This window comes from Peromyscus leucopus, chromosome 3, assembly GCF_004664715.2.
Source record: "Peromyscus leucopus breed LL Stock chromosome 3, UCI_PerLeu_2.1, whole genome shotgun sequence".
Taxonomy (NCBI): Eukaryota; Metazoa; Chordata; class Mammalia; order Rodentia; family Cricetidae; genus Peromyscus; species Peromyscus leucopus.
In genome coordinates, this window is record NC_051065.1 from 129,879,534 (window position 1) to 129,904,917 (window position 25,384).

Genomic DNA, 25,384 nt, shown 5'->3' on the forward strand with positions numbered 1-25,384 from the left:
CCACCCCCCACTCTCCACAGTCAAGCTTTTTTCAATGGCAGGAACACACAGGTTGTCCAAATCAATTTTATCTTTTTGTCCTTTTCAAATCCTTCTGCAGCGATGTCCCCTTTTGCTCAGCAGTAGCACCTGGGAGTTATGACAAGAGAAAGAAATGCGTGTCTGACAAAGCCAGAAATGTCCCCTGCCAGCTGACCAGATCAGTCAGATCCTCTCTGCTGCAATGGCCTTGTAAATATTGCTTCAGGTGCCAGAGCGAGACTCAGAGCATTGTGGGTATCTGATCCACTCTCACAGAAATGAAGTCATCTCTTCTGACTTAGTTGCCGTGTGCTTATGTGGGTCGTATCCATGCTACCCGGGACTTCTATCAGACGCCATTTTTTTTAATGGTGCTCATCACACACTTTGAAGCTATTAAGTATGCTCTCCCCCCCTCATAGTGATCTGCAGGGATGAGTTGATAGTTGAACACTCCCAAGCCTGGTATGCATATTCCCAAGATGATTTGGTGCTCATCTGAGAAGGTGATGTCTTGATGGAAGACTAGTTATGATACATTTGAAAATGATGGCATTTTTAGTGACTGGAGACAGGTATTTATAATGCCAAGTGGGGGAAAAAAGGAAAATACAAATGTGAACTGACAGTATTCGGTCCTAATCATGTCTGAGCAGCAGTACCATATGCTGTCATGTTGAGCATTGTTGAATGTTGTTGTTTTATTTACTTGCTTCTTTTTGTTTGTGTGTGTGTGTGTGCATGCATGCGTGCTAGGTTTTTGTTTGTTTGTTTGCTTGCTTATTTAGCTTTTTGTGGTTTTTGGTTTTTGAAACAGGGTCTACTGTTTCAAACAAGTACTACAGGTTGGATTCAAACTTGCTTTGTAGCCCAGACTAGCCTTGAACTCCCTGTTCCTCCTGCCAGTACCTGCCATGCACGTGTGGGGATCACAAGCATGTACTGTCGAGCCCAGCCTGTCTTTATTAAAGTTTATTATTTTTAATGAGATACAGAAGCATCCTTTAAACATTCAACACACAGCCTCGAGAGATCTCCTGAGTCTGAGGTGGGCCAGGAAGAGCGAAGGCACACAGCCTCGAGAGATCTCCTGAGTCTGGGGTGGACCCAGAAGAGCTAAGGCCACCACGGGAGTCTTTCCATGGTGACACATTCAAAGCACACTGCCCAGTGTAATTACTGTGGCCTTTACTGGCTTTCCTGCTTCATATATCCATGGAAATGTTTGAATAATAAAAGTTCTGCAAGTATTACTCCAAATATGTAGAGGACCTCAAAGGATTTCTGAGCATATTCTGTTCTGCTTAGATTTCTGGATTTCCAGGTCGATCAATATCTCAGAGCATCAAAACTCACTATCTGGGGCCAGCATTGGCCCTGGGCTGCAGCATCAGGAAGACACCCACTTACTGAAATAGTCTTAAGAGATGAGGGGCTGTGGTTAATCACTGTATATCAGCGTTAAACAATGCCATGGAACCAACTTCCAATTGTTGGGCCTGGTGTTTTTGCATGTCCAACCTCTCCTCCAAATTCAGAGCAGTTTTAGCCTCGACTGATTAATACAGCATTGGAATTAGCCAAATGTTTCATCCACTCTCTGAAAGTCAATTAAATACCAGAGTCCCACTGGGACCTTGCTCTGGAGAGATACATTGTATTCTGTGGAATAGCTGGTGGACATCTTATCTTTCCTCTGTATTCAGTCTATGTGACTGCATTATCCTTTCAGTCTTTGGGATGTGTTGCAGGTGCATCACCCTTGCATGGTGCATTCAGCTAAGAGTCACTCCACAGAGCTGAGCTCTCAGCATGGCCCTTATCATTAGCACTTCCTGGGTGGGACAGATTTAAGGTAGATAAAACATTATCACCCTGTGATTTTAAATAAAGTAGTTTTCTTTTTCTGGTCTCCTGTTACTCAACTGGAACATGTTAAATGAAATTTTAGCATTGAACCCCTGGGATGTGCCCTGCCCCTCCCTTTCCATCTATGTTCAGTCACAGGGAATCTTCCCGCAGCTCAGTGCCTAGCCATAGGCTTTCTCAGCTTCGGGGCCATAAATGTCCAAACAGATCACCAGGCCATATATTCTCAGGACTTGGAAAAGGGCTAGTAGCCATGTTTGTGGTGGGAAAACAACACAAATTATAAAGGGAAGACAGACTAGTTACAATCTCCACGTTAAATATAAAGGGAAGACAGCCAGGAGGGATGGAGGGAATGCTCTGATTGGAGCCCATCCATCTGGGCTCTGTTGGTATTCTGATTTTGTTTAGAATAGTTCGAGTCTTGTACACAGCATGGTGAGGCATGTCAAATCACTTTAATAACACAAACCACAGGAAAGAAAGGCTGTTGGGTATGTGTCAACCTAGAAAGGTCCACTCGGCAATATTTTTTCAATGACAGAAGTCCTGTCAATCTGGCTCCATCCAGAGGACAGTCTCTGACAGAAAAACAGCTTGTTTAAAGCAATGGAATGGAAGAAAGGTGGGCTGAGACTTTCTAAATCATTTAGGGAAGGACAAATGGAGGGGCATAGAAGAATCGATCAGCTGGCAGAAGAGCACCGCTGAGATGACCAGTCTTCCCCTGGTGGAGACAGTGTGCAAACACGCTCATCCGTCCTTCTTCCTGTGGGGGATTCACATATGGTTCCCACTTCTGAAAACATACTTCAAGACAGTGGAAATGGTTCTCCATCCTCCACAGTTGGTCAGGCCCTCGTTAGAGGCTTCCCGATTGACCCCTTTCCATCCTGTTCAGATGTTACAGGCAGACACTGTTGGAATAGAGAAAGAAAATCTGAAACTTGCGTTGATCTCTTTATCAGTCTGTGTACATGCTGCTTAGACAGCCCCTTTCGTAAAACAGGAATGCTTCAGTGGCCTTCCTCACAGACATGCACCTCAGCAGGAATTTAGTTCTAAGTTGGCAGCCAAATAATGTTGTTTAAGTTACTGGGAAAGAGTGCTCATCTAATATGCATTTGTTAGATTCTATCTGAACTTTCTTCTTGAAAGAACAAAGATTACTGTTAATGCTTTCAAATGTTACATAACAGAACAAAAATAAATTAAATGATCATTAAGTAGAGGTAGACATGGGAGTCAAAAGCATAGCAATACAACTCCCTAAGTATAAGGCAGACAATTGCAAAACTGAAATATCCAGAAAACTTTGTTAGGAAATGGAACAGTTTACTTAGGAAGTGTAAAGGAGGGAGTGAAAGTGTCTAGTCCAATACACACTAGCCCAGGCACAAGACCTTTTCACCTCCGCCTGGACTCCTGGAATAACAGGGAACCGCTACCCCATAAAGCAGAATTACCTAATCCAGAATAACTTCCATCACCCCAAGCTTCTTTCTTCAGTAGAGCCTAGCCAGCTTTTTGGGATTTTATCTTCTCTGCTGAATAAGAGACAGCATGGTCATTCACAAGTGACATGGAAATCCAGCCCAGACTGGATCAGGCAAGAAGGAAAACTATTCATTCACATTAAGCAAAGCAACCATCTTGTTTTTCTGACATCTCATTCGGGAGCCCTGACAAGACCCTGTGGAGTTGGTTGTGTTCCTCACCACTGTCCTTCCAAGTGTCCCCACTCTTCGGTGTCTGTAGCTCCTCAGGTTTGCCCATCCGTCCATTCTTCATGTGTCAGTGGATGCCTATGATCACCCACATTCGGCACCACGAAATAGCACCACAGCCACCAATTTGTTCTCTTAAGACATGGCAGTTTGGTGGGGAAAAACAGAAGATAAGCCACTGAGCAAGTCAGTAGCCTCTTATTGTATCAAAGAAATAAGACATGGTCAGACAGAGTGGTTGGGGACAGAGGAGGAGACATCTTCAGAGGAAGTCAGTCACCTATCAGACTGGAATTATGAGAAGAAAGAACTTGGCAGTGAGGACCAGCCATCATGCAGTATGTGTGGATGAATCTGAATGCGAGGCTCAGAGAAAAGGCCTGAGGAAAGAATAGCTGCCATGCCAGGAGCAGGAAGGGGAGTGACTCAGAATGAAGCTGGGAAATGAGAGACCAACCAAAGGTTGGGGCATTTTCTTAGGAAAAGGGATTATGTTTGCTTTTACTTTTTTGAGACAGGCTCCTGTCACGTAGTCCTGGCTGACCTGAACTCACCATGTGGAACCCTTGAATTGACAGTGATGTTTCCCTCTCAAGCACATACATACATACATGCATATACACATGTACGCGTATGTGTAGAAGTTACTGAGGCCATTTAATGTTGCCCATATATACGTGTGTCTAGGGCTGACACTTGGGATTAGATGACCTATCAGGGGTTTGTCTCTGGACAAAACTGACTCTCCCTCTCTCAACAGTTGCCTGTAGTTCTTCACCCGGGGGTGGGGTCTTGGGAGACGTTCCTCTTCCACAGTGGCATTCTAACTGGTGTCACAGTGCAGGTCCTGTTCAGGCAACCGTATTGTTGGAGTTTTGTGGGTGGGTACAGCTTCCCTGTCATGTCTAGAAGTCGCTCTATCACAGCCTATGTCTCAGTCCTCTGGCTCTTACCATCCTTCTGCCTCCTCTTTGTGATGTTCCCTGAGCCTTTGAAGAAAGGTGGCACACTTCCTATTTGTCACAGTCCTCAAGAAACTGCCATAATTGTGTAGACATTGTTTGCCTTTCTCGGGGTAGTCACAGAAAACTTTGTGCCCATGGCAAAATTACTTTTTATTTTAAGCTCCCAGGCCAATGAATTAGGATTTAAATCATCTCTACAAGACATCCTTAGGAAGATTCTGGAATGTGAACACTACTGACATCCATGGCCACTGGAGGGGCAAGGCAATTTGATTTGACAAATATGTATTGATTGACACATCATTGTCTATTAGAGTCCTAGGAGCTGAAGATGGGCTGTATAGCTGACCTCTGCAGCACAGGCCCACAGTGGCAAGGTGATAAGAGGTACAGAGAGGTCATTTACCACTCACAAATGGGAACAGGTTTTTATTTAACCTGGAGGAGTTCCTGGTTTATTTTTTAGGGTTGACTTACATTACCAAGACTGATTTCATTGCTAATATTTTCAATTAAAAATAAAATTGGTGGTATTATAGTCACCTCTATGAGGCAAATTATATGGTATTCTTTAGTAGTACTAGTTTGATACTAGCATGGATATAGTATTGATTTCTACAAAATCAACATAAACAAGCAAACAAACAAAAACAAATTTTTTTGCTGCTCGGATGCCAGGTGCCATGGTGAAGTTCTGGTAGTACTAGCATCTCGTTGAAGCAGGGAAACAAGTTCAAGGCCAGCTCAGGTACAGGGTGAGCCCCAGTCTGAACAACCAGGCTGGGGATGTAGCTCACTGATTGGGCGCTTAACTAGTACATGCAAGGCCAGGCGCTGAACTCAGCTTCCAGCAATGAAAAACTATAAATTAGTTCTTACCAGAGTTTAGAAACCCTTTTGTGTGGTGAAGGCTCAACAGTCAGGAGCATGGAGTGCTCTTACAGAGGACTTGAATTCACAGGCAAAATCAAAATCTGCTTTGTGAGCAATCTTATTTCAGATACATAGATAGAAGCATATATCAGCATATATATATGTATGTGTATATATGTATATATATGGATGATTTTATATATATATATATGGCATTTGGATAAATGGCAAATCATGTATATAATATGCTGATATATATATATACATATGATTTTCATTTATCTAAAACTTTATAACCTTAGTATGGTTTCAACAATACCCATGAAGTAAACAGACTTTTAGCTATCCTTTTAAAAATCACTGAGAGGCTGAAGATATGACTTATCAATTAAGAGTATGCACTGTTCTTACAGAGGATCTGAAGTTGGTTCCCAGGACCCACATTTGTCTTACAACCACCTGTAACTCCAGGCCCTGTATGTAGATCTAAGACCCTCTTTTGGTCTCCATGGCACATGCATACACATGCACATACCGGCAAACACACCAGAGGCACATAACTAAAAATAAAATGAAAACTTAAAAAATAAAAGTTTGTGAAAACTATGCTTCTCCCTTAATTTACTGAACCAGAGATGATTTTCACTTATTAATAGCTCATTTTTATCATTATGATGAACTTTAAATCTCCTAAACTGACTGTACTATTGTAGGCGAGCATTTTTCTTTCAAAATCTTCTGTTAGTCCTGAGTCTGGGCCTTACCTCCCTTCTTCTTTTCCTCAGATATAAGTATCTTATGAAGCCATGTTCTATGCATTTCTACCCAGTTACACACACACACACACACACACACACACACACCCATGCACACACATATATATACACACATGTACACACACATGCATGCACACACACATGCACAAACACACACATGCACATACACACAATGCACATGCACACACATGCACATACACACACACATGCACAAATGCACACACATGCACACACACACATTGGGCTATTGAAATGGCTCAGCAGTTAAGGGACTGACTGCTCTAGCAGAGGACCCAGGTTTGATTCCCAGCACCCATATGTCAGCTCATCACCATGTGTACCTGCAGTTCCAGGGGCTCCTGCCATCTTTGAGTACTGCATGCATATGTGCACAGACATACATAGAGACACTCACACACACACATGAAATAAAAGTAAATGAATCTTAAATCACACACATACTTAACAAAAAAATTCTGTAAAGTTTGTATAAAGTATCCACGAAAAGAGTAACTTTTGTGGTCAGAAATTAATATAATTTATTTAATCCATACTTTCAGATATTCTCAGTATTTATTTTATATCACTAATATTTTATATATGAAGATATAGCAATGTCTGCTTTATCATATTGTGTCCATAGTGTGAATCCTTTTCAGATATCCCTGTTTTCATATCTATTCCTGAACCTACAATATGGAGGTGATATTAATTGTACAAAGATCATTTAAGGAGACATAGTCCTTTTGACTTTTCGAGACAGAGTCTCACTGTGTATCCCTGCCTGACCTGGAACACTCTGCAGACCTGGCTTGCCTCAAACTCACAAAAACCCTGCAGAACCTAGGCCCCAAGTTTTGGCACAGGGCCTCACCACAGAAACAGAGACTAGCTTAATCTAGAGCCTGATAACCCCGACAATGAAGTTCTGGATCACTAGGTGCCATTTCTCAGTATCACTAATCTGAATGGAAGGACACAGTTATTCCTACTGTGGTGTGTGTGTGTGTGTGTGTGTGTGTGTGTGTGTGTGTGTGTGTACAGATCAGAAAATTTATGGCTTGAGTAGCATCAAACGTGGAGAATAAATGTCCCTACCGGATCTGCACTGAACAGTGACATCACACTAAGGATGAGTGCAGAGTCTCCTCAGCATGGTCTGGGGAGTTTGAAAGGGTGACACCCACCCCTGAGGGAGTCTGAATTCTGAGACCTGGGCACACAATACTATGCAATGTAGGTGCATGTAGGTTTAGGAATAAAAAGTAATGCTTAAATTCTTCCTTTAATTGAATATATATATATATATATATATATATATATATATATATATATATATATATTTGATATTTTGTTTATCCAGAGGTAAAATTTTGCGCACTGAAATTTTAGTCCTGTACCTGTTATTCAAGAAGTTTGCTCTCTGTGACTCGTAGCACTGAAACTTCTGAGAACTGGGTCTTTAGTTCTGAAAGAAACATGCCTGTGCAAAGGGACTGTTTCTAGATGTCTAGGTAGCTGGGGGTTTTGCTAACCCTGCATCATATACTTGAGGTTGACAGGGAAGAATGTGCCTTTCTTGTACGTAATTTAATTGGACCTTATTGGAATTATGCCACCTCCCTTGAGAGCCATAGGACATAAAAATGCAATATTCCTCATCCTAAGCAGTTACTCTCCCAGCTATGTGCTCAGCAGCTGAGGATATATTCATACAATTGTATTTTCCTGGAGATGAGGCTGAGATGTTTTTGTCTATATCCAGACAATGTAAAAGCTAAGTTTTCAAGTTATATACTTGCAAAATAACAAGAAGAATTGTGAATACTTAACTAGATACAAACTTACTTTCCTTCAAATTATTTGCAATTTGCAAATATATTTGATAATTTCATGTTCTCATAAATATCACAAATTTTGTTTGGCTGCAGTTCTGATGCAATATATCATGAAATGTATTTCCTGTACTCAGATACCATTGGAGACCTGCATTTAATTCACCTCTCAAGAACCAAGGGACCTGATTTTTTTTTCCTAGTCTATTTTTTAATTTGAGCTTTGGTGTTGTAACATTTTGATGACTTTTGTGGATCTTTCGTAAATCAGGGGAAAAAAGAAATTTGGGGCAGAAATAGAATGGATGAAATGTTGCAAAAAAAAAAAAAAAAAGAAGTTTCTCTTGTATTTTATTTCCAGTAGCACTTAAAATAACATGAGTAGAAATGCTGTTGTGAAGTGTGTTTTAAAAAGCATTGTGATGGCGACAGGAATGTCCATAAATAGGCACAGATTTGTGTTTTCTGTACTTCACTATGCAAGTCTTTGGAGGATCAAAGTTTCATTTTAAGTCAGCAGGAGACAAGTACTGAGGTCAGCCCTGTGTGTATACAGGGCAAGACAAGAATTTTGGGTCAAATGATGGAATGTTTTCATGACAATTTTCATATAGAATGAGCTACTGCTTATCTAAAAAATGATGGTTCCAATCCAACTTTGGGAAAACAGCCGAGTAATCATGTCATTTTCAATTAGAATTCACAGATTTGCACCAAACTAAAATTCTGATCTATTACATCCAGGAGAATAATTTAAGCACTTGGAACCACATCAATAAAGAGAGACCTAAATGAAGGCTGGAGAGATGGCTCAGTGATTAAGAGCACTAACTGTTGTTTCACTAGGCATGGGTTCAATTCCCAGCGTCCACATGGCAGCTCACAACCATCTATAACTCTGTCCAGAGAATCTGATACCTTCTTCTGACCTCTACAGGCACCATGCACACACACGATACACAGACATTCTTCCAGGCAAAACACTGATACAAATAAAATTAAAATAAAGCATAAAAATAAATAAAAATAAGCAAACATGTAAACAGAGACCTAACCCATAAGATGAAGCAGACAGCAGCATTTACTTTATCAATTTAATTTTAAGTGGCTGGGCTTTAATATGCTCTTAGAAAACATTTACTGGAGTAATTGTGCTAAAACAATCTAGTAGTAACAATAAGCAAACCATTAGTCACCTGTGTATGATTTGAGGTTTTGCCATAGCAATCTTTGAAAAGTTGTATTTATTAGTACAGCCTTATATAAGAGAAAGTGTCAATACAAGGATTCTTTCTAAATCAATAATGTGGCTTTTAGCTATTCAAATGTGAACTTTCAGGCCTTTGCTTTACCATATTATTTTCTTGATTTTGGGGCCATTAAGAATTTGATTGGACAAAGGCAAATATTAAAGTCTGTTATAAAAACATGCTTTCAAAATGTTGCTTAGTCTCAATTTAAAACCAAAGGTTTATTTAGGGCATGCACTATATAACACAAGGCTTGTTTAAAATGAGATGGCTTCTAGGGTAATGCTTCTCAACCTATGGGTCACAAAGCCCCCTGGGGTCAAAAGACCTTCTCACAGGGATCACATAGCAGATATCCTGCACATCAGATATTTATATCATGATTCATAACAGTAGCAAAATTACAGTTATGAAGCAGCAATGAAATGATTTTTATGGTTGGGGTCACCACACCATGAGGGACTGTATTAAAGGGTCACAGCATTAGGAAGGTTGAGAACCACTGCTCTAGGGGAAAGGATGGATGGGGATGCCTCGCTTGAAATAAACTGTCAATCTGTTCCAAGCAGGAAACTTTGGAGTTTGCCTGAAAGAAGCAATATGTTTCTTCCCTGGCTTATATAATTTTTAAAAACAGTGTGATGAAGTGTTTTTCATAGCTGTGCCTTCTAGCACTGCTTTTAGGAGATGGACTATGATACGCTGGATACCAAACAGAATAAAAGAAAGAGTAATAACCAAGCCTTTGTACACTATAATGGGGAAACACACAAGAAAACCCACAATTAAAAAACTGTGGGCTGAGTGCTGTTCCATAATGACATGGATGTAAAGAGGAAAGCTGCTGAGAACAGGACAACGGAGAAGTGACTTGTGGGAGATGCAGCACTGTGAGATCCTAGAGAGCACACAGCAGCCTGCAGAGGAGCTGTTGCCTTTGCTCTGGATTGTGAAGAATGAAACATGATTGACAGTAATCTCGCTCTGAAATTCTGTGACTGAATTTAAGAATAAAAACACAAAGATAGAATATCAAAAAGAAGTGCTTTGTGCCTTCCCATGGCATTCTGGGAACCAGCCCCCTCCTTGGTTCCTTGCCTCATCACAAGTCTTTCTCCCAGTGTTCCAAGCATGTTGCTCTCTCATGCACCATGTCCTTTGTTTTACTCACTTCCACATTCCTCCTCTGGAGAGCTCTTCTGTCTCCTTCCTTCCAGTATCTCCTGACACCTGTGGAATATCCACCCCAAACACCACTTCCATAAAAACTGAATTAATCCCATCCATCGTGTGTGATTTCACTGCACGTAGACTGATGCTTTCAATAGCAGCTCAGCTCTTGAAAAAAAAAAAGTCACCATCCTGGTTACTGTCAAGTGATTCTAAGCCCCTTGAGGGTAGGCATTTTATAGTCCCATTAAATACAATACTCACCTGCCCTCATTGGCTGCCTCTTTCTGAAAAAGTAGTGAGTGATGAGAGCCCAGTGGCTTGGATCATTGCAGGAACATTTTGAGTAGTGTCTGCAAAATGTGATTTTGCCCAGGAAAAAAGAATAATAAATTGATATTCTTGAACTCTGGAGAAAAGCTCTATCCTTAGAAAGATTATGGAATCAAGATGCAGGATTTGTCAGAATTTATCTTTCTAGTCTAGGTTTGATATTCTGGATTTAGGAGCTGTGATGACTGTGGTCAGTGCAAAGAGACTTGTGTCATGAAGCATGCCTTTTTACTAGCCCTTCCTGTGATATGCAGGGAATATTCACACTATGGCGCCTTTGCCCTTGATTCTGATTATGAAACTGGCCTTGGGGAATGTCTTGAGGTTAGGAAAATCATACCATTAAAACTTGATGGAGGGACTTGGTGTTGTTGTTCAGTACATAGACTGTTTGCATGGCATGCCCTGGGTTTGATCCCCAACACTTGATAAAAAGCACATGGTGCACACGCCTGTTACCCCAGCACTCTGGAGGTAGGGGCAGGAAAATTGAAAATTCAGGATCATCCTTGGCTACATTGTGAGTTTAAGGATAGCCTGGGCACATGTGCCCAGAAAGAATAACCCAAGCAGGATTTTGATCAGATACAGGTTAATTCACTAGCTTTCTGTTTTACACATTAGCTCCATTGATTTACTATGAATACATATTTAAATGAGTACACCCTCCTGTGAAGAATAACCAGGTAAATGGGCTTATTATGGGATTTACAAGTTTGGTTACACTGTTTAAAGTGCAGGATAAGTTTTAGGAGATAAAATTTTATTAGTTTGTTTTCCTGTTTGTTAATCTTTTTGATACTCTTTGCTCCTTTATAGCACATGATCCTTTAAGATAACAAACAACAACAAAAATATGCCATCCATTTAAAGATACACATGTCTGTGATATTTATGCATAGATATATATAGCATTATGTAATCTACCACAGTGAATATAATATATTGTATTGTGTATAACATTGTACATTGTTACATATTAAATATAAAATTTTATATAGAAAAAACTTCATAGTATATATGCACATAAAATATACTATAATATTCCATATTATATATTTATTTTATATGATAATCCAGTAGAAAAGAACATTGTTTAAAATAACATGAAGTTCTAAGAATTCATAATCACTCATTATTTTTTCCTTGATTCAATCTAAGTAGAATGAAAACAGGAAAGATTTTCTGAGGCTAGAAGATCATTCAGTGGGTAAAAGTCTGCTGTGGGTGCCAATGTGAGGATCAGAGTTCAGATCCTTTCCACATCTGTGTATCCCCAGTACTGGAAGGACACTGGGATTTGCCAGACAGACAGCATCCTGGACCGGATGAACTCCAGGTCTAGTGAGTGACCCCATCTCAAAAGTAAGAGAGAGAAATGATTAATGAATACATCTTAGTATCCAACTCTGGTCCCAACACTTACCTGCAAGAGTGGTAAGTACACCCATACACATATGCAGGCACATGCACACACACACACACACACACACACACACACACACACACACACACACACCTCTAATGATGTCATTGTAGTTGCTATATAAAATCTTGTATGGTATTCTTCAGACTGGGAAATATATTATTCTCCTAATGGTATGGGCTGTGAAAAATTAAGCATGAGGCATTATTACAGCTGAGTTTTGCTACACATTATTTTAATTGACTATTTCTTAAATGAGTAGCTGATAAATCAGTCTTGCCATGTCTCACATCCCATGACATGCTTAAGTAGAACAGATACTTGAGAATCGTTATTCTCTGAGAACATTCATACAAAGCCAAGATCATTACAAATAAAATGAAAGTCTTACTTACCTCATACCAATTCTCAGTATTCAGTTCTCACCTTCAGTATCTTGAGAGAAAATATTTGTCTCTATAATATGTCATAAAAAACTGCCCTTAACTGGCATTCCACATAAACAGCTGGTACTTCTTGGAATTCTTTAATAAGTAGTGGTTTCTCCTGTAACTGCCATGAAGGAGGAGGATGCCTTGATGGCTCTGTTGAGGTGGTCAATTAGATGAAGGGTCAAGACTCATCCGTCCCAAATCACTACCAAATGGCCTATATGTGCCCTGACCCCACCCTGTTGGGCACCGGCCTGGAGTGAGCCCATACCGCCTTTGATTGAGTCAGTAAGGGGCTTGAAGATCCGAACCATCCCTCCCAGGCCTTGAAATGTCACTCCTGTCCTAGTGACCCAAGAGGGCCTGGATCAGAGTAAACTGACATGTTTTATGTAGAAATAAAACTAGGTACAATAAGAATAATTTTAATAACAATAATAATAAGCCTATGCCTGGAGAGATGGCTCAGTGGGTTCTTTGCAGAGGACCCAAGCTTGGTTCCCAGCACCCACAATGGATACCTACAACATTCTGCAACTTCAGCTCCATAGGATTTGGTACCCTGTACTGGCATTGCCCTAGTAACATGTGTGAATGCACACACACACACACACACACACACACACACACACACACACACACACGAGAGAGAGAGAGAGAGAGAGAGAGAGAGAGAGAGAGAGAGAGAGAGAGATACATACACATAATAATAAACTAAATAAAAAATAAACTAAATATTACAAAGGAAGCCTATTAAAATAATGGATTTGGGACTTTTACAGTGTTTAAGTATTTCTATATAAACTTTAGGTATGTTGAATGTGTTTGGAATTTTAACCACTTTGAATATCTTGTAGTTTAATAAATAAAAACACCTTACCTGGTTCTATAGCCACGTGACTCACATTGAGCTTGTGTTCTCTTCCACGTGGGACATAGCATTGTTTTTGTTGTTGTTACTGATTTCAAAAGATTGATTAGCACATCTTTCCTCCTGGGAAGGTTGGCTTCCTGGGTGCAGACCGCTACAGAGCTTGAAGTTCAGAGGGAAGTGGACTGCTGATCACAGGCTCCAACAGAAATAAATTAGAGCACAGGAAGGGGCTTTGCAGCTTTTAATATTGATTATAGCAGGGAGGGGGCAAGGGCCAAGGCTGTGGAGGCTGAGATCCCCACAATGGTACAAGGTTCACTTGAAATGTTGGGAAGATGATACATTTTGCCAGTCAGGAAATGGAGCACACAGTAGTTACAAATTAGCAACTAAACTAAACAGCTATATAATTGTTGAAACAAATTTAAAAGTTTATGAGTATTTTACATATAAAACTCATTAAACATATGGTTTATAACCTCAAAATACTCCTTCAAATAGTTATGTAACAGTATTTTTCCGATTTACTTCTCAGAAACCAGCTTTCTCTGTGACAGAACTGAATTAGAAAATTCTCCTTATTTCCTTTGGAGAAGGGAGAAATAGGTAAAAAAAAAAAAGTGCACAGATTTATGTTTTTTATCTACTTTCTAATATGTTGGTTATAAAAGGAAGGGAAGAGAAAAACACTTTGTTAGTCATAGTTGGAAAATAATTGCTTCTGATGAATGTATCGGGAAAAAAGAGCAATTTTAAAGCAATTTAGTGTTCCTTGTTGGTCTCTGTTCTGTGTTGTTTTGTCGGTGCCCAGGATCGAGCTCAGAGCCCCACAGACACAAAGCATCAGAACCCAGAGATATAATCCTGGTTCCCCTTGGAAAGGCATTTCTAATAGAAATTAATATCAAATCCCTAAGATCATTTTGTAGGACTTAATGTTCCAACCACCATGCATTTGATATCTGTACCCTTGTATTTTCAGAACCCCAAACTGAGGATTCACACATGAGGAAAATGAAATTTTTTGTAATAAGTTGTAAATATGCAATAAACAACTGGATTTGGATCTAGGTTTTAGACATCATAGCTATAAAGAATTCCTTATAAATAATTCAAAACACTGAAATGTAGGCATTTTGTTTTTAAAAGAACTTTTTATTCATGATGATATTTCTTTAACCATTAAAATTCCTTAGCACTTTATGCTGTCTTAAAATGTTCTATTTTTTAATGTCTTGACTACAAACTTCTCCTTTCCCATGATGCATCACTGTGTTGGGTGTGGTAAAAGGCAGTGATGGCTCATTTAAAGAATTAATTCCCATATGAAGAATAAAAACCCGGCATAATGATCCTTAGCTGAAATCTCTGAGCACTGAGTCAAAGACCTCTAACCTTCTACTTTCTGGGGACAAGAGAGGGGACCAAGGCTCTGAAGCCTGCGATTCCAGAGATACAGAGATCACTTGACAACTCCAACATGCTGGAAGGATAGAATTGCAGTTTGTAGAGCTCCTGTTCTGTAGCCCCCAAAGTGACGTTTGCTCAGTGTGTATTATAGACATGCAGATGTCACAATGCTTAGTCATAAATCATCTTCCAACACTTCAGTAAAACAGGAAACAAAGGCTTTATCAGGAGTTGTTCATTGTTGATCTCAACTATTTCCCTAGTTAACGGTTAATACTGTCTCCCCTCCCCCTTTTCTGTTTGCCCCATTTGTGAGCATTAGGAAAGTTGACAAGCTGTTACACAACCTCAGGGGGGAAAATCTCTTCTAAAAAGTAGGGATACTTGGATTACCCATAAGGAGAACTTTAAAGAGAAAAGCTTTCTGGAAAAACAAATGATGTCTGATACCTTTATTTAAATACTATAAATCAAAACAATGATTCAAATCAAACAGACCAGATTCCCTGGCCTTCTCCTTCCTGTGCCTTCGTCATTCTCCGCCCCGCCCCCATGTGTGTGTGTGTGTGTGTGTGTGTGTGTGTGTGTGTGTGTGTGTGTGAGTGTATGTGTGTGTGTGTGTGTGGTATGAGTGTGTGAGGTGTGAGGGTGTATGTGAGTGTGTGAGGTGTGAGTGTGTGAGGTGTGAGGGTGTGAGGTGTGAGGGTGTGTGTGAGCGTGTGAGGTGTGAGGGTGTGTGTGAGGGTGTGAGGTGTGAGGGTGTGTGTGAGGGTGTGAGGTGTGAGGGTGTGAGGTGTGAGTGTGTGAGGTGTGAGTCTGTGTGTGTATGTAAGTGTGCATGTGTTCCATCCTTCCCCAGGGTTCTCTGCCTTATATGATTTGATTCTCATGAAAGTCTCCCAAACTACACCACATCAGCTAACTGTCATAACTGCCACTAAGCATTAAGCAGCCATTAGAGTGGCTTGCTAGACACTGTGGACTGTCGCCCCTGAAGACCCACACATGCACATATGTGAGCCCTGAATACAAGGCCTTTCAGGGAAACGACTGGAGTTTGATCAGATTGCTGGTATGTAATTATGCTTACCTCCCCTCCCTGGTTGCTACCTAATGATAGTTTGCTTATACCTAGATGCCCCTTAAAGTCTAGCAAAATTACCTTACCCATAAGAGACTTAATAATTTCTGAAAAGTAATTGAGACTTCTGAGCTCATTTCAGATATTATATTTTGCTTTGCTTCAAGATAACAGTTCGTCAACATTTAAATCAGCTTTCATTATTGTTGTTTCTTTGAATGATAAACAGTCTATCCCTTCATCTGATCATTTCTAGCTCTCTGAGTTCTGTGGGTCAGTCTGCTACTCATTTGATGATATTTAGACTGTGCTCCTGTCTGTGTGGTATTAACTCTTTTTCTAGAGTTAGCAGTGATATCGAGTCATACATTTGGGCATAGTGACAGATGCTAATGTCCCAGTGCAGAGGTGGTGATAGAACTGATCAGTGTCTGCTGTGTTTAGCGTTTGTTTTGTAGACCAGTGATGCTCTGTGAACCCCAGTGACTGCTTATGTGTGTGGGAATCCAGTCCCTCCTTGGCAGCGTGTGCAGACCATGCCTGGTTTCTTTCCATGGGCCTCCCTGTGCAATGGTAAAGGAACAATTGCAGAGCGTTCTAGTAATCGCTTTAAGGAATGGTCATGGGGTGCCAAGAACACATTACAGGTTTCTGCAATAAGTGATGATCAAGTCTCTTAATTCCTTTAAAGCAGATTCATCAATTGTTGTTGCTCTATGTTCCTTTCCTTTAGCCCCTTGGTTGATACAGGAATCACTTTAGAAGATGATACACATCACCCAGATGTAACGACCACCAGAGGCCAAAGCTGAGTCTGAAACAGCATCCGTATTTTACTGCCTCATGGTATAAGTTATTCAACAGATATTGCTGGCTACACTTCTATTTCTTTCCTTCTCTCCACACACAGGAAAATTTGCAGACTTTGTGTGAGAGACCTTTCATCTGTGATGGTAGGATAAAGGAATTCTAACATTTTTGGAAGTAAATGTTTTGAAATTATGTTTTGTGCAGTGCTTTTCCAGAACATTTTAGAAGAGAAGAGGTTATATTGAGAGAAATTCAAAGTATCAAAGATCAAATGTGGAATGTAAAAGGAAATGATTAAATATTAAAAAGAGAAGGAAAAATAGAAACTAATAGTGATGCTTACCTGGTCTACAAAGTGCACCTAAAACTGAGGGAGTTTTCTTACAAATGACACTGGGTGTCCTTATCCCAGGTCAGTTGGCTTCCCAGGGAGCTTCGGTTCCTAATTAGGGGTGATAGACTCCCCCAGGGAGATGTATTTGATTGTTGAAATTCAGGCAGGGGTGTTACAGTGTTGGAGAGCAAGGACAGTGACAAACGTCCTAGAGTGCAGAGGACAGCTGCCCACATCAAAGAACTGCAGTCATGCTAGTCCTGCTTCTGAAGATAATCAAGCCCAGCTCACCACAACAGGAAAATAGAAGCCACAAGGTCTTTATTACCTAGTATCTGACATCATACTCTACACTGTGGGTGTGTCTGTGGTGTATGTGCGTGCATGTGCATGTGTGGAGGCCAGAGATAGACACTGGACATCCACTTCAATCACTCTCTATTCTGTTTTTTGAGAGCATCTCTTTCAATGAACCTGGAGCTTATAGTTTAGAATTGACTAGCTGGCCAGCAAGCTCCAGAGATCCTCCTGCCTCCATACCCCAGCCCTGGGGTTATGGATGAGTGTGGATGCTGAGGATCAAAACTCAGTTCCTCATGCTTTTACAGCAAGCCCTTTGCCTACTGAGCCACCTTCCCAGACCCATGCTCTTGCTGTTTCTGTAACACCCTTCTGTTAGGTAAACTCTGTCCACTGTAGGACGGGACCGATGAGACAATGCACCAGAAGGCAAGTCCTACCGTGGGCCACTCCAGAAGCTATCAGAGGAGACTGTGTGTAGGATCAATGGACTTCTTTGCTGTAAGGCCTCCAAAACTTTTTTTAAAAAAAAACTTAAAAATCAGTATAAGATAGCCGGGCAGTGGTGTCACATGCCTTTAATCTCAGTACTTGGGAGGTAGAGGCAGGCAGATTTCTGTGAGTTCGAGGCCAGCCTGGTATACAAAGTGAGTTTCAGAATAGCCAGAGCTGTTATACAGAGAAACTCTTATCTCAAAAAACAAAAAACAAAACAACAACCAAAAGATATAAATTATATTCTGAAAGCTATACTTTATTCTTTTATATGTTTTCAAATGGGTGTATGCATAGATGTGTGCATGTATGTTTGTGTCTGTGTAAGATTCATAGCATTGAGTCATTACATAATGAAGTCGGAAGATACCCACCTGAAGTATTACTAGAGAAGAAACTGAGGGCATTTCAAACAACAAATTCAGTGATGAATATTGCTGGAATAACTTAATTAAGAACAAGCAGTTCAAATGTAAAGCAGTGCTTGCTGGCTTCCTTGAAGCAAAAGTCCCAGACTGTAAGCCTAGACTCCAGCTCTAGGACTGTGGGAAGGCAGAAAATGGAAGCCAAGTGAGAAAAGCAGCACGTTGGGGCAGAGCCAAACAATCCAGGACTTGTGTGATGTGCAGCTGGGTCTAAGGGCATCACTACCATGGTGAAAGCATGCCTACCCCAAACTTCTGGGGCTGTGCATGCATTTCTTAATGCAAAAATCAGAATGCAAATATTTATTTCTGAAAGGGGCTTCCATTCTATGTGCTTCATGAGGTGGTTGAGTTGATAGGATTCATGAATTTCTAGTGTCCAGAGTATAATAAACATTGATAAATGGAAGAAATACTGCTCAATAATTATGGATTGGTGTTGGCCTATTTATTTTCTGTATGTATGAGTATTTGTATGGGCACTACATATGTGCAGTGCCCACTGAGGTCAAAAGAGGGTGTTGAATCCCCTGAAACTGAAAGTTACACCCTGTCATGAACTGCCATTTGGATGCTGGGAATTGAACCCAGGTCCTCTCCAAGAGCAGCCAGTGCTCTTAATCTCTGAGCCATGTCTCTGCCCTGACGTTGGATTATTACTATGTTTATATAATCTTACCTATTTCCATTCAATCAATATAAAAATTAACTGACAAATCAATGTTTGATTTCCAATAATTAACATAGGTAAAAATTTAAGGAAGTTGGAATTTGAGACCGCCATGTCATGGCCACACCAGACCAACAATTGTTACTGACAATGAGTAAAAAGTCGAGTAAAAACTTGAGTTCTGAAGTTATATAATTATATAATTTGTATATTACCAGTTGGGATTTTGCTTCTTCCAGTAGGTATGGATATAGTTCTGTGTGGTAAAAGATTAGAAGAAGATAAGAAAAGATCAGTAAGCAGCTTAGGGTACTACTACCCCAGTTTTGCAGTTCTAAAATTCCTTGAAAAGAAATAGGAGCCTAAAGAGCAGAGAAAAAGAAGTAGCCATGTCAGGTTCTGAGGAAAGCCTTCCTCTTTCTTTGGTAAAATGGTAGTATAAAATCACATTTGATTTTCTTGGTCCTTTGGTGTTTCCAAGGTATGAAAATCATATGTGCTGTTTAGTTGATGTCAACTTGACACAAGCTGGGGTCATCTGGAAGAGGGAACCTCAGCTGAGTCAATGCCTCCATGGATTGACCTGTAGGCAAGTCTGCGGGGGCATTTTCTTTAATATTGATTGAAGTGGAAGGGTCCAGCCACTTTAAAGTGGGTGGTGCCACCCCTGGGCAGGTAATCTCTGTGTATATAAGAAAACAGACTGAGCCAGCCATGGAAAGCAAACCAGGGAGTAATGCTCTTTCATGGCCTCTGCTTCAGTTCCTGCCTCCAGGCTCCTGCTTTGAGTTCCTGCCAAGTTCCCTCAGCAATGGACTGTAATCTGAAAGGTGAAATAAACCCTTTCCTCCTCATGTTGGTTTCAATCATTACTTTATTTCAGCAACAGAGAGCAAAAATAAGACAGCATACAACTATGTAAAAGAGCATGTTCTAAAAAATAAACCTAACTGAACCTATAATCTGAAATATATTTTAATTTTAGTTGTCTTACAGTATTTGAATCAAATGGTCCCAGGGTTCCTGATGATGATTCTGGGAGTGTATCTACAGGTGTAGATTTGGGTTACAGTCTTTGCTTCACCCAGTTCATTTCTTTATCTAATTGTGGGATTGTCTAACTAGGATGCAGATCAATCAAGGCCTCCATGTTTGTGCTGCTCAGACCACAGTTGTTAAATGAGATTTTAACTCTCAGATGAGTTGTAGTAGCTGCTGCTGAATGGACCACACTGTCCTGAATGTTTGCTTAATTTTACTTGTTTCATATTCTCAGGCAACAAAGATGAACCAACAGCTTATTAAAAGTTATATCAGGAATTAGATTCCTACAACTTCATCTGGAGATTTAGAATCTTAATTTCTTGTACCATGTAGGAAGTTTAGGTGGCTGTCATTAAAAACACTGACCAAAATCAACTTAGGGGAAGAGAGGGTTTCCTTGGGTTCCACTTCCAGATTACAGTCCATCATTGGAGGAAATCAAGGAAAAAACCCAAGCACAAACGTAAAGAAGAAGCCATTAAACAGTGCTGCTTGGTAGCTTACTTGCAGGCTCATGATTTTTTAATATATCCCAGGACCACTTGCCTAGGGAATGGTGTCACCTCCAGTGGTGACACCACCTTACAAGTCTTTATGTATCAATGAACAATTGAGAGACTACCCATAGATGTGCCCATGGGCCAATCTTATAAAGAAAATCACTCAGTCAAGACTTCTTTTCCAGGTGCTTCTAGACTATGTCAAGTTGGCAATCAATGCTACTAGGAGAGAAATATTATTTTTCTCAACAAGTAGTCTAAATATCATATCAACATTATGAAATACTTTGTATAATATAGCATAGACAATAGAGAATCGCAAAAAGTCACTATACTGAGTCAATTGGCCTGCATAGCTTTTTGCCAGTGTATGAAGTAGCAGGTGTGTGTATGACTTCACTCCCTGGCATTTACATGAGCCTTTGTGTGATTATGTGATATAAATATATAGTGAGTTCAGTGTTTCAGAGTATACATGAAGTTTGACTCTTAAGCTTTAGGATAAAAGTGAACATGTAAGTTAAAAGAGCTTGACATGTCAAAGCTTTCACTAGGTTTTACTAGAACCCTCTGAGCTTCATGCAATAAATTATTGGTTACTTCATAATATTGAAGGTGATGATAATATTGAAGGTGATAATATGACAGGGCATGGTGGTACACATCTCTGATCCCAACACTTGAGAGGGAGAGGCAAGAGGATCAGGATGGCAAGCAAACAAAAATCATCATGGTATTGAAGATTAAACAAGTGATTTGGAGTATCTATAATGAGATCTGCAAATGTAAATAACTGTCTTCCAGGAGTTGAAATGTGTTTACTTCAGCTTACATATCTGTTTATGTTTAGATGTTCATAAAACATTTATCATTTGGAACTATTCAAAAAGTAAATAAAATCCTGGGGACTAACATTTTGTGTATAAAAGAAATAATTACAAAGTAACAATGTTTGGAAAAGTTTCATTGTGGCAACCTCATTCAACACTTGGTTGAGTAAATTGCTTTGCTCCCTGCTTGATGGTGGATTGGGTAGAAATGTTTTCCTGACCTTGGAAGTTACTTAGAGCCTTTTACATGTGAATTATTTGTTTATATCATAATGTATATTTTACTGGTAAGACTAGAGATTGGCCATGATAAGCTGTTCGATTTTTTTTTTCTAAATAAGATACTACAAGTGAAACACAAGGTAGAAAATTTTGTGCCTTCCATGTTTATGACCATACCTGTAACTCTGAAAATGCACACCATAAACAAATAGGTCAAGCCCATCTTTCAGTTAAGTGCTGTAGAATTTTCATTTAGTCAAGTAGACTATAATCAATAGAAAATTGGAGTGTTCTTTAAGTTTCCTGTTCTTCGTGAATAGTGGGTCTTGCTTTGTGATCTCAGCAGCAGTAAATTACTAAAATGGACCAAATTGTGAGATATAATATAATGGACCAAAGTTATTATGCAGTTCCCAACATAAGGATCATGCATATGAGTTCCTATTAAATATACCAATAGTCTGTCACACAGTGGAGAAGAATATGAAAGGGCAAATATGAATGACATTTCTATCAAATTGGAGCTGTCGACCTGTCATATGTCCTTGGGGCCCTGCACTTTTTGCTTTTCAGACATGTTCACTGCCTTGAAGGAAATATTGAAAGTTCCAATGCATCTTTAGCCTTCATAAACAACAGAGTCACCTGTCAGCATGCACCTGCAATAGCTGTGAGCATTTAAAGCTCAGACATGTGACATTTCACCATGGTCTGACCCCAAGTCCCCTCGAATCCATCAGTACTGTCACCCCTCCTCTGGGTCCACACTCACACTCTTCTGTGGATGAGCCCCAAACCCCCCATTCTGCCTTAACCTCCCACCATCTTACTACGCACTCAAGGACAGTAACTGCCTGGAACTTTCCAAAGTTTTCTCCCAGGCATCATTCAAGAGTTATTGACTCTGTCCTAAGGGATGTCACCGAAGCCCCAGCTTTCACACAGAGTGTGGACACAGTGCACCAGAGAGTAGGGAGAGGAACATGTGGGACATTTGCAGCTACACAGTAAGTAGCATTAATAATCTAACAGGCTGTCAGGACAGTAGGCTTAACTGATGGAGAAGGTACAGATTCTTATCCCGGAACTCCTCACCCTGCCCCTGCATCAGGCCAATCTTAGTAGTGCTGAGGTTTTATGCAGACAACTGTTTCTAATTTTATTAGTCTGTATTCCAACCAAATTTCAAAGAACGTAGTCATTCAAAGGCACTATGTACCCTTTCATTGAGGAAGCTTTTTAAAACCAGTACAAGCTTTTTTTTTTTTTTTAATTGCTTCTTTTTTAAGTCAATAGCTGCCAACCTTTAGAGTACATTAGAATTACTGGAAAATACTCATTCAAACACAGGTTGTTGGACCCCACATCCAAGCATCTGCAACTGTTTGCCCTGCAACCAGTTCTCAGGTTCTACAGGCCGTGCTGGCCTATGAACAACTCTTTCAGAACTACACATCTATGGATTGGACACATACATTACTTCAAGGTTTCTGCCAACAGAAGCATTCTGTCAGTTCTGTCTGAACAGCTCAACTGAATGCTTTCCATTAAGTAGACCTCTATAGCTTTTTAAGTGTAAAAATAAATTTCTCCAAGTCATATACCCTATCAGTAAGAGAACTATCTTATTTTACTACTTACCAAGAGTCTATTAATGGATAGAATTTCATATAATAGCTATTTACTTACTATATATCTCTAATGGTAACAGATGGCCAATTTGAATTACCTCATTGGTTTAAAAACAACAACAACAACTACAACAAAATGTGCTTTTCTTTGCAATGCAAATCAGAGCTTAAGAAAGGTTATAAGAATACTTTTGCCTAGTTTGTCCACAGGTTTTCTAAATGCACAGAATCTATGACCTTATCATGAGCCCCTTTCAAAACACAAGCTTGTACTACATATCGTCTTGTCTTGTGCTGTCATGATTTTCCTTATAAAGTGATTTGTTTATATATATATATATATATATATATATATATATATATATATATATAACATATATATGGTAAAGATTCCACTGCCCCGGAAATCTAAAACTTCCCGTTATAGTTATGTGTGAAGCTTTTGCCTTTTAGTTTATTTTTTAAGAGATATAAATGACGAATTTAGTGAGAAATGGTTCTAGAATTTGCTCATATATAAGCATATATGTATATTTGTATGTATATATGTGTGTATGCATATGGTGAAGAGTTAAATTTTTATAGTGATTAACATATGCCTCCCTGCTATCTATTTACCCTATTTGATTAAAGATAGTTTCACTTTAAAGCAAAGTTCCTGCTATGGAAAAATATCACATATACTCTCAGTTTATGAAATAATATTTAAAAAGAAACCAAACTTTTATTCTAAGGTAAAATTTCAGTAGTACTGAATCTGACATAAACAATTGTCAGAATGTTCCAATTTTAGAGCGTAACAGAAGAATAAAATAGTTTGTAGTGATGAGTGAGCAATGTTGTATTGCTTTTTCTGATTCTCATGATGCAATAGAAATCCAGCAGAATTGTATTCAGAAATGTTATGTAATTAATTAACTGGGAGCTAAAGAGAAGGGCATAAAATTGAGCTATACCTTTCAAGCATAGAATAATTGAAGTCACTAACTGTACTGAACTGGTCTCATATAGATGTTCGTGCCAAGGAATATTTTGAGCATTCTTCTGATTTTATATCATGAATGTGGTGATGTTTGTTTGGATGTTTAGGTAATACATAATTATCACAATGTTAATCATGCTTATTTTCATTTGTAGAGAAAAAAATCTAAAATTATTTCTGTAAAAATTGGGGGAAATAATTATTTTCTTAGAAAATTGTATTAGTTTTTTTTATCCAATTGGAAGAGCAGTTCTGTTCTGAGCCATACACACAGGGATGGTCTAGGTACTGCCTCTACACGAGAGATCTAAAAACAAAAATAAAACAGAAAAAGCTGACCAGCATCATAATCTTATATGAACTGTGTATAAATGAATCACAATGGAATCAGCTTCGTAAGAGTAGTTCTTTCTGACTATATCACGTGACTGCTTTCTGTGGATAGTACAGGGTATGCGTGCTTTCTGTTATACAACCAGAGCTCTGTAATATGTGGTTGAAAGTGACATTGTGTCAACAGCTAAGCAAACACTGTACTGTTGAGCATGAACGTTCAGATCATGGATGGGAAATGACAGACAGGCTGTGTAGCTGTGTTTTTTAGATGTCTCTGATCAGCCTTTCCTCGTCACAGCTCATGTTCTAATGATCCTTGCAGGATGAAGTGGCCCAGCCACTGAACCTATCAGCTAAACCCAAGACCTCTGATGGCAAATCACCCACATCACCCACCTCTCCCCACATGCCAGCTCTGAGAATAAACAGTGGGGCAGGCCCCCTCAAAGCCTCTGCCCCAGCAGCATTAGCTAGTCCTTCAGCAAGAGTTAGCACAATAGGTAAGTTCCGTTTCTCTTGTTCTTGTTAACTTTCCATTTATGGCAATTGAATGAAATCTAAGATGGCATGTCACATACAGGCTGCAAATGGTTTGTGCAAGTGACAGAGATGTCATTTGAGTTACTTCCATAAGGTCTGTGTTAAACATGCAAGTGACATTTCTAACTCAGTCAAGTTTTATGCCCCTGACAATCTAAAAGTACTAGTTATAGTTATGTGTAAAACTTTGCCTTTTAGTATATTTTTTAAAAGAGACATAAATA

General features: G+C 39.5%; 1 protein-coding gene and 1 long non-coding RNA gene across 11 annotated transcripts in view; one reads left to right on the forward strand and one right to left on the reverse strand.

Moving 5' to 3' along the window:
* The window catches only part of Sox5 (SRY-box transcription factor 5), a 1,007,323-nt gene that overhangs the window by 938,418 nt on the left and 43,521 nt on the right, over positions 1-25,384 (forward strand). For all 10 annotated transcript variants that reach the window (XM_028891773.2, XM_028891774.2, XM_028891770.2 and 7 more), the window contains one exon: positions 24,943-25,120. In XM_028891773.2, coding sequence (XP_028747606.1) covers positions 24,943-25,120 — 178 coding nt within the window. The remainder of the gene's footprint in view (positions 1-24,942; positions 25,121-25,384) is intronic.
* LOC119087743 lies at positions 2,329-3,504 on the reverse strand. Its single transcript, XR_005091221.1, has 2 exons — positions 3,357-3,504; positions 2,329-2,807 (listed from the first exon to the last, which is right to left on the reverse strand). It is a non-coding gene; the product is annotated as an uncharacterized LOC119087743 (long non-coding RNA).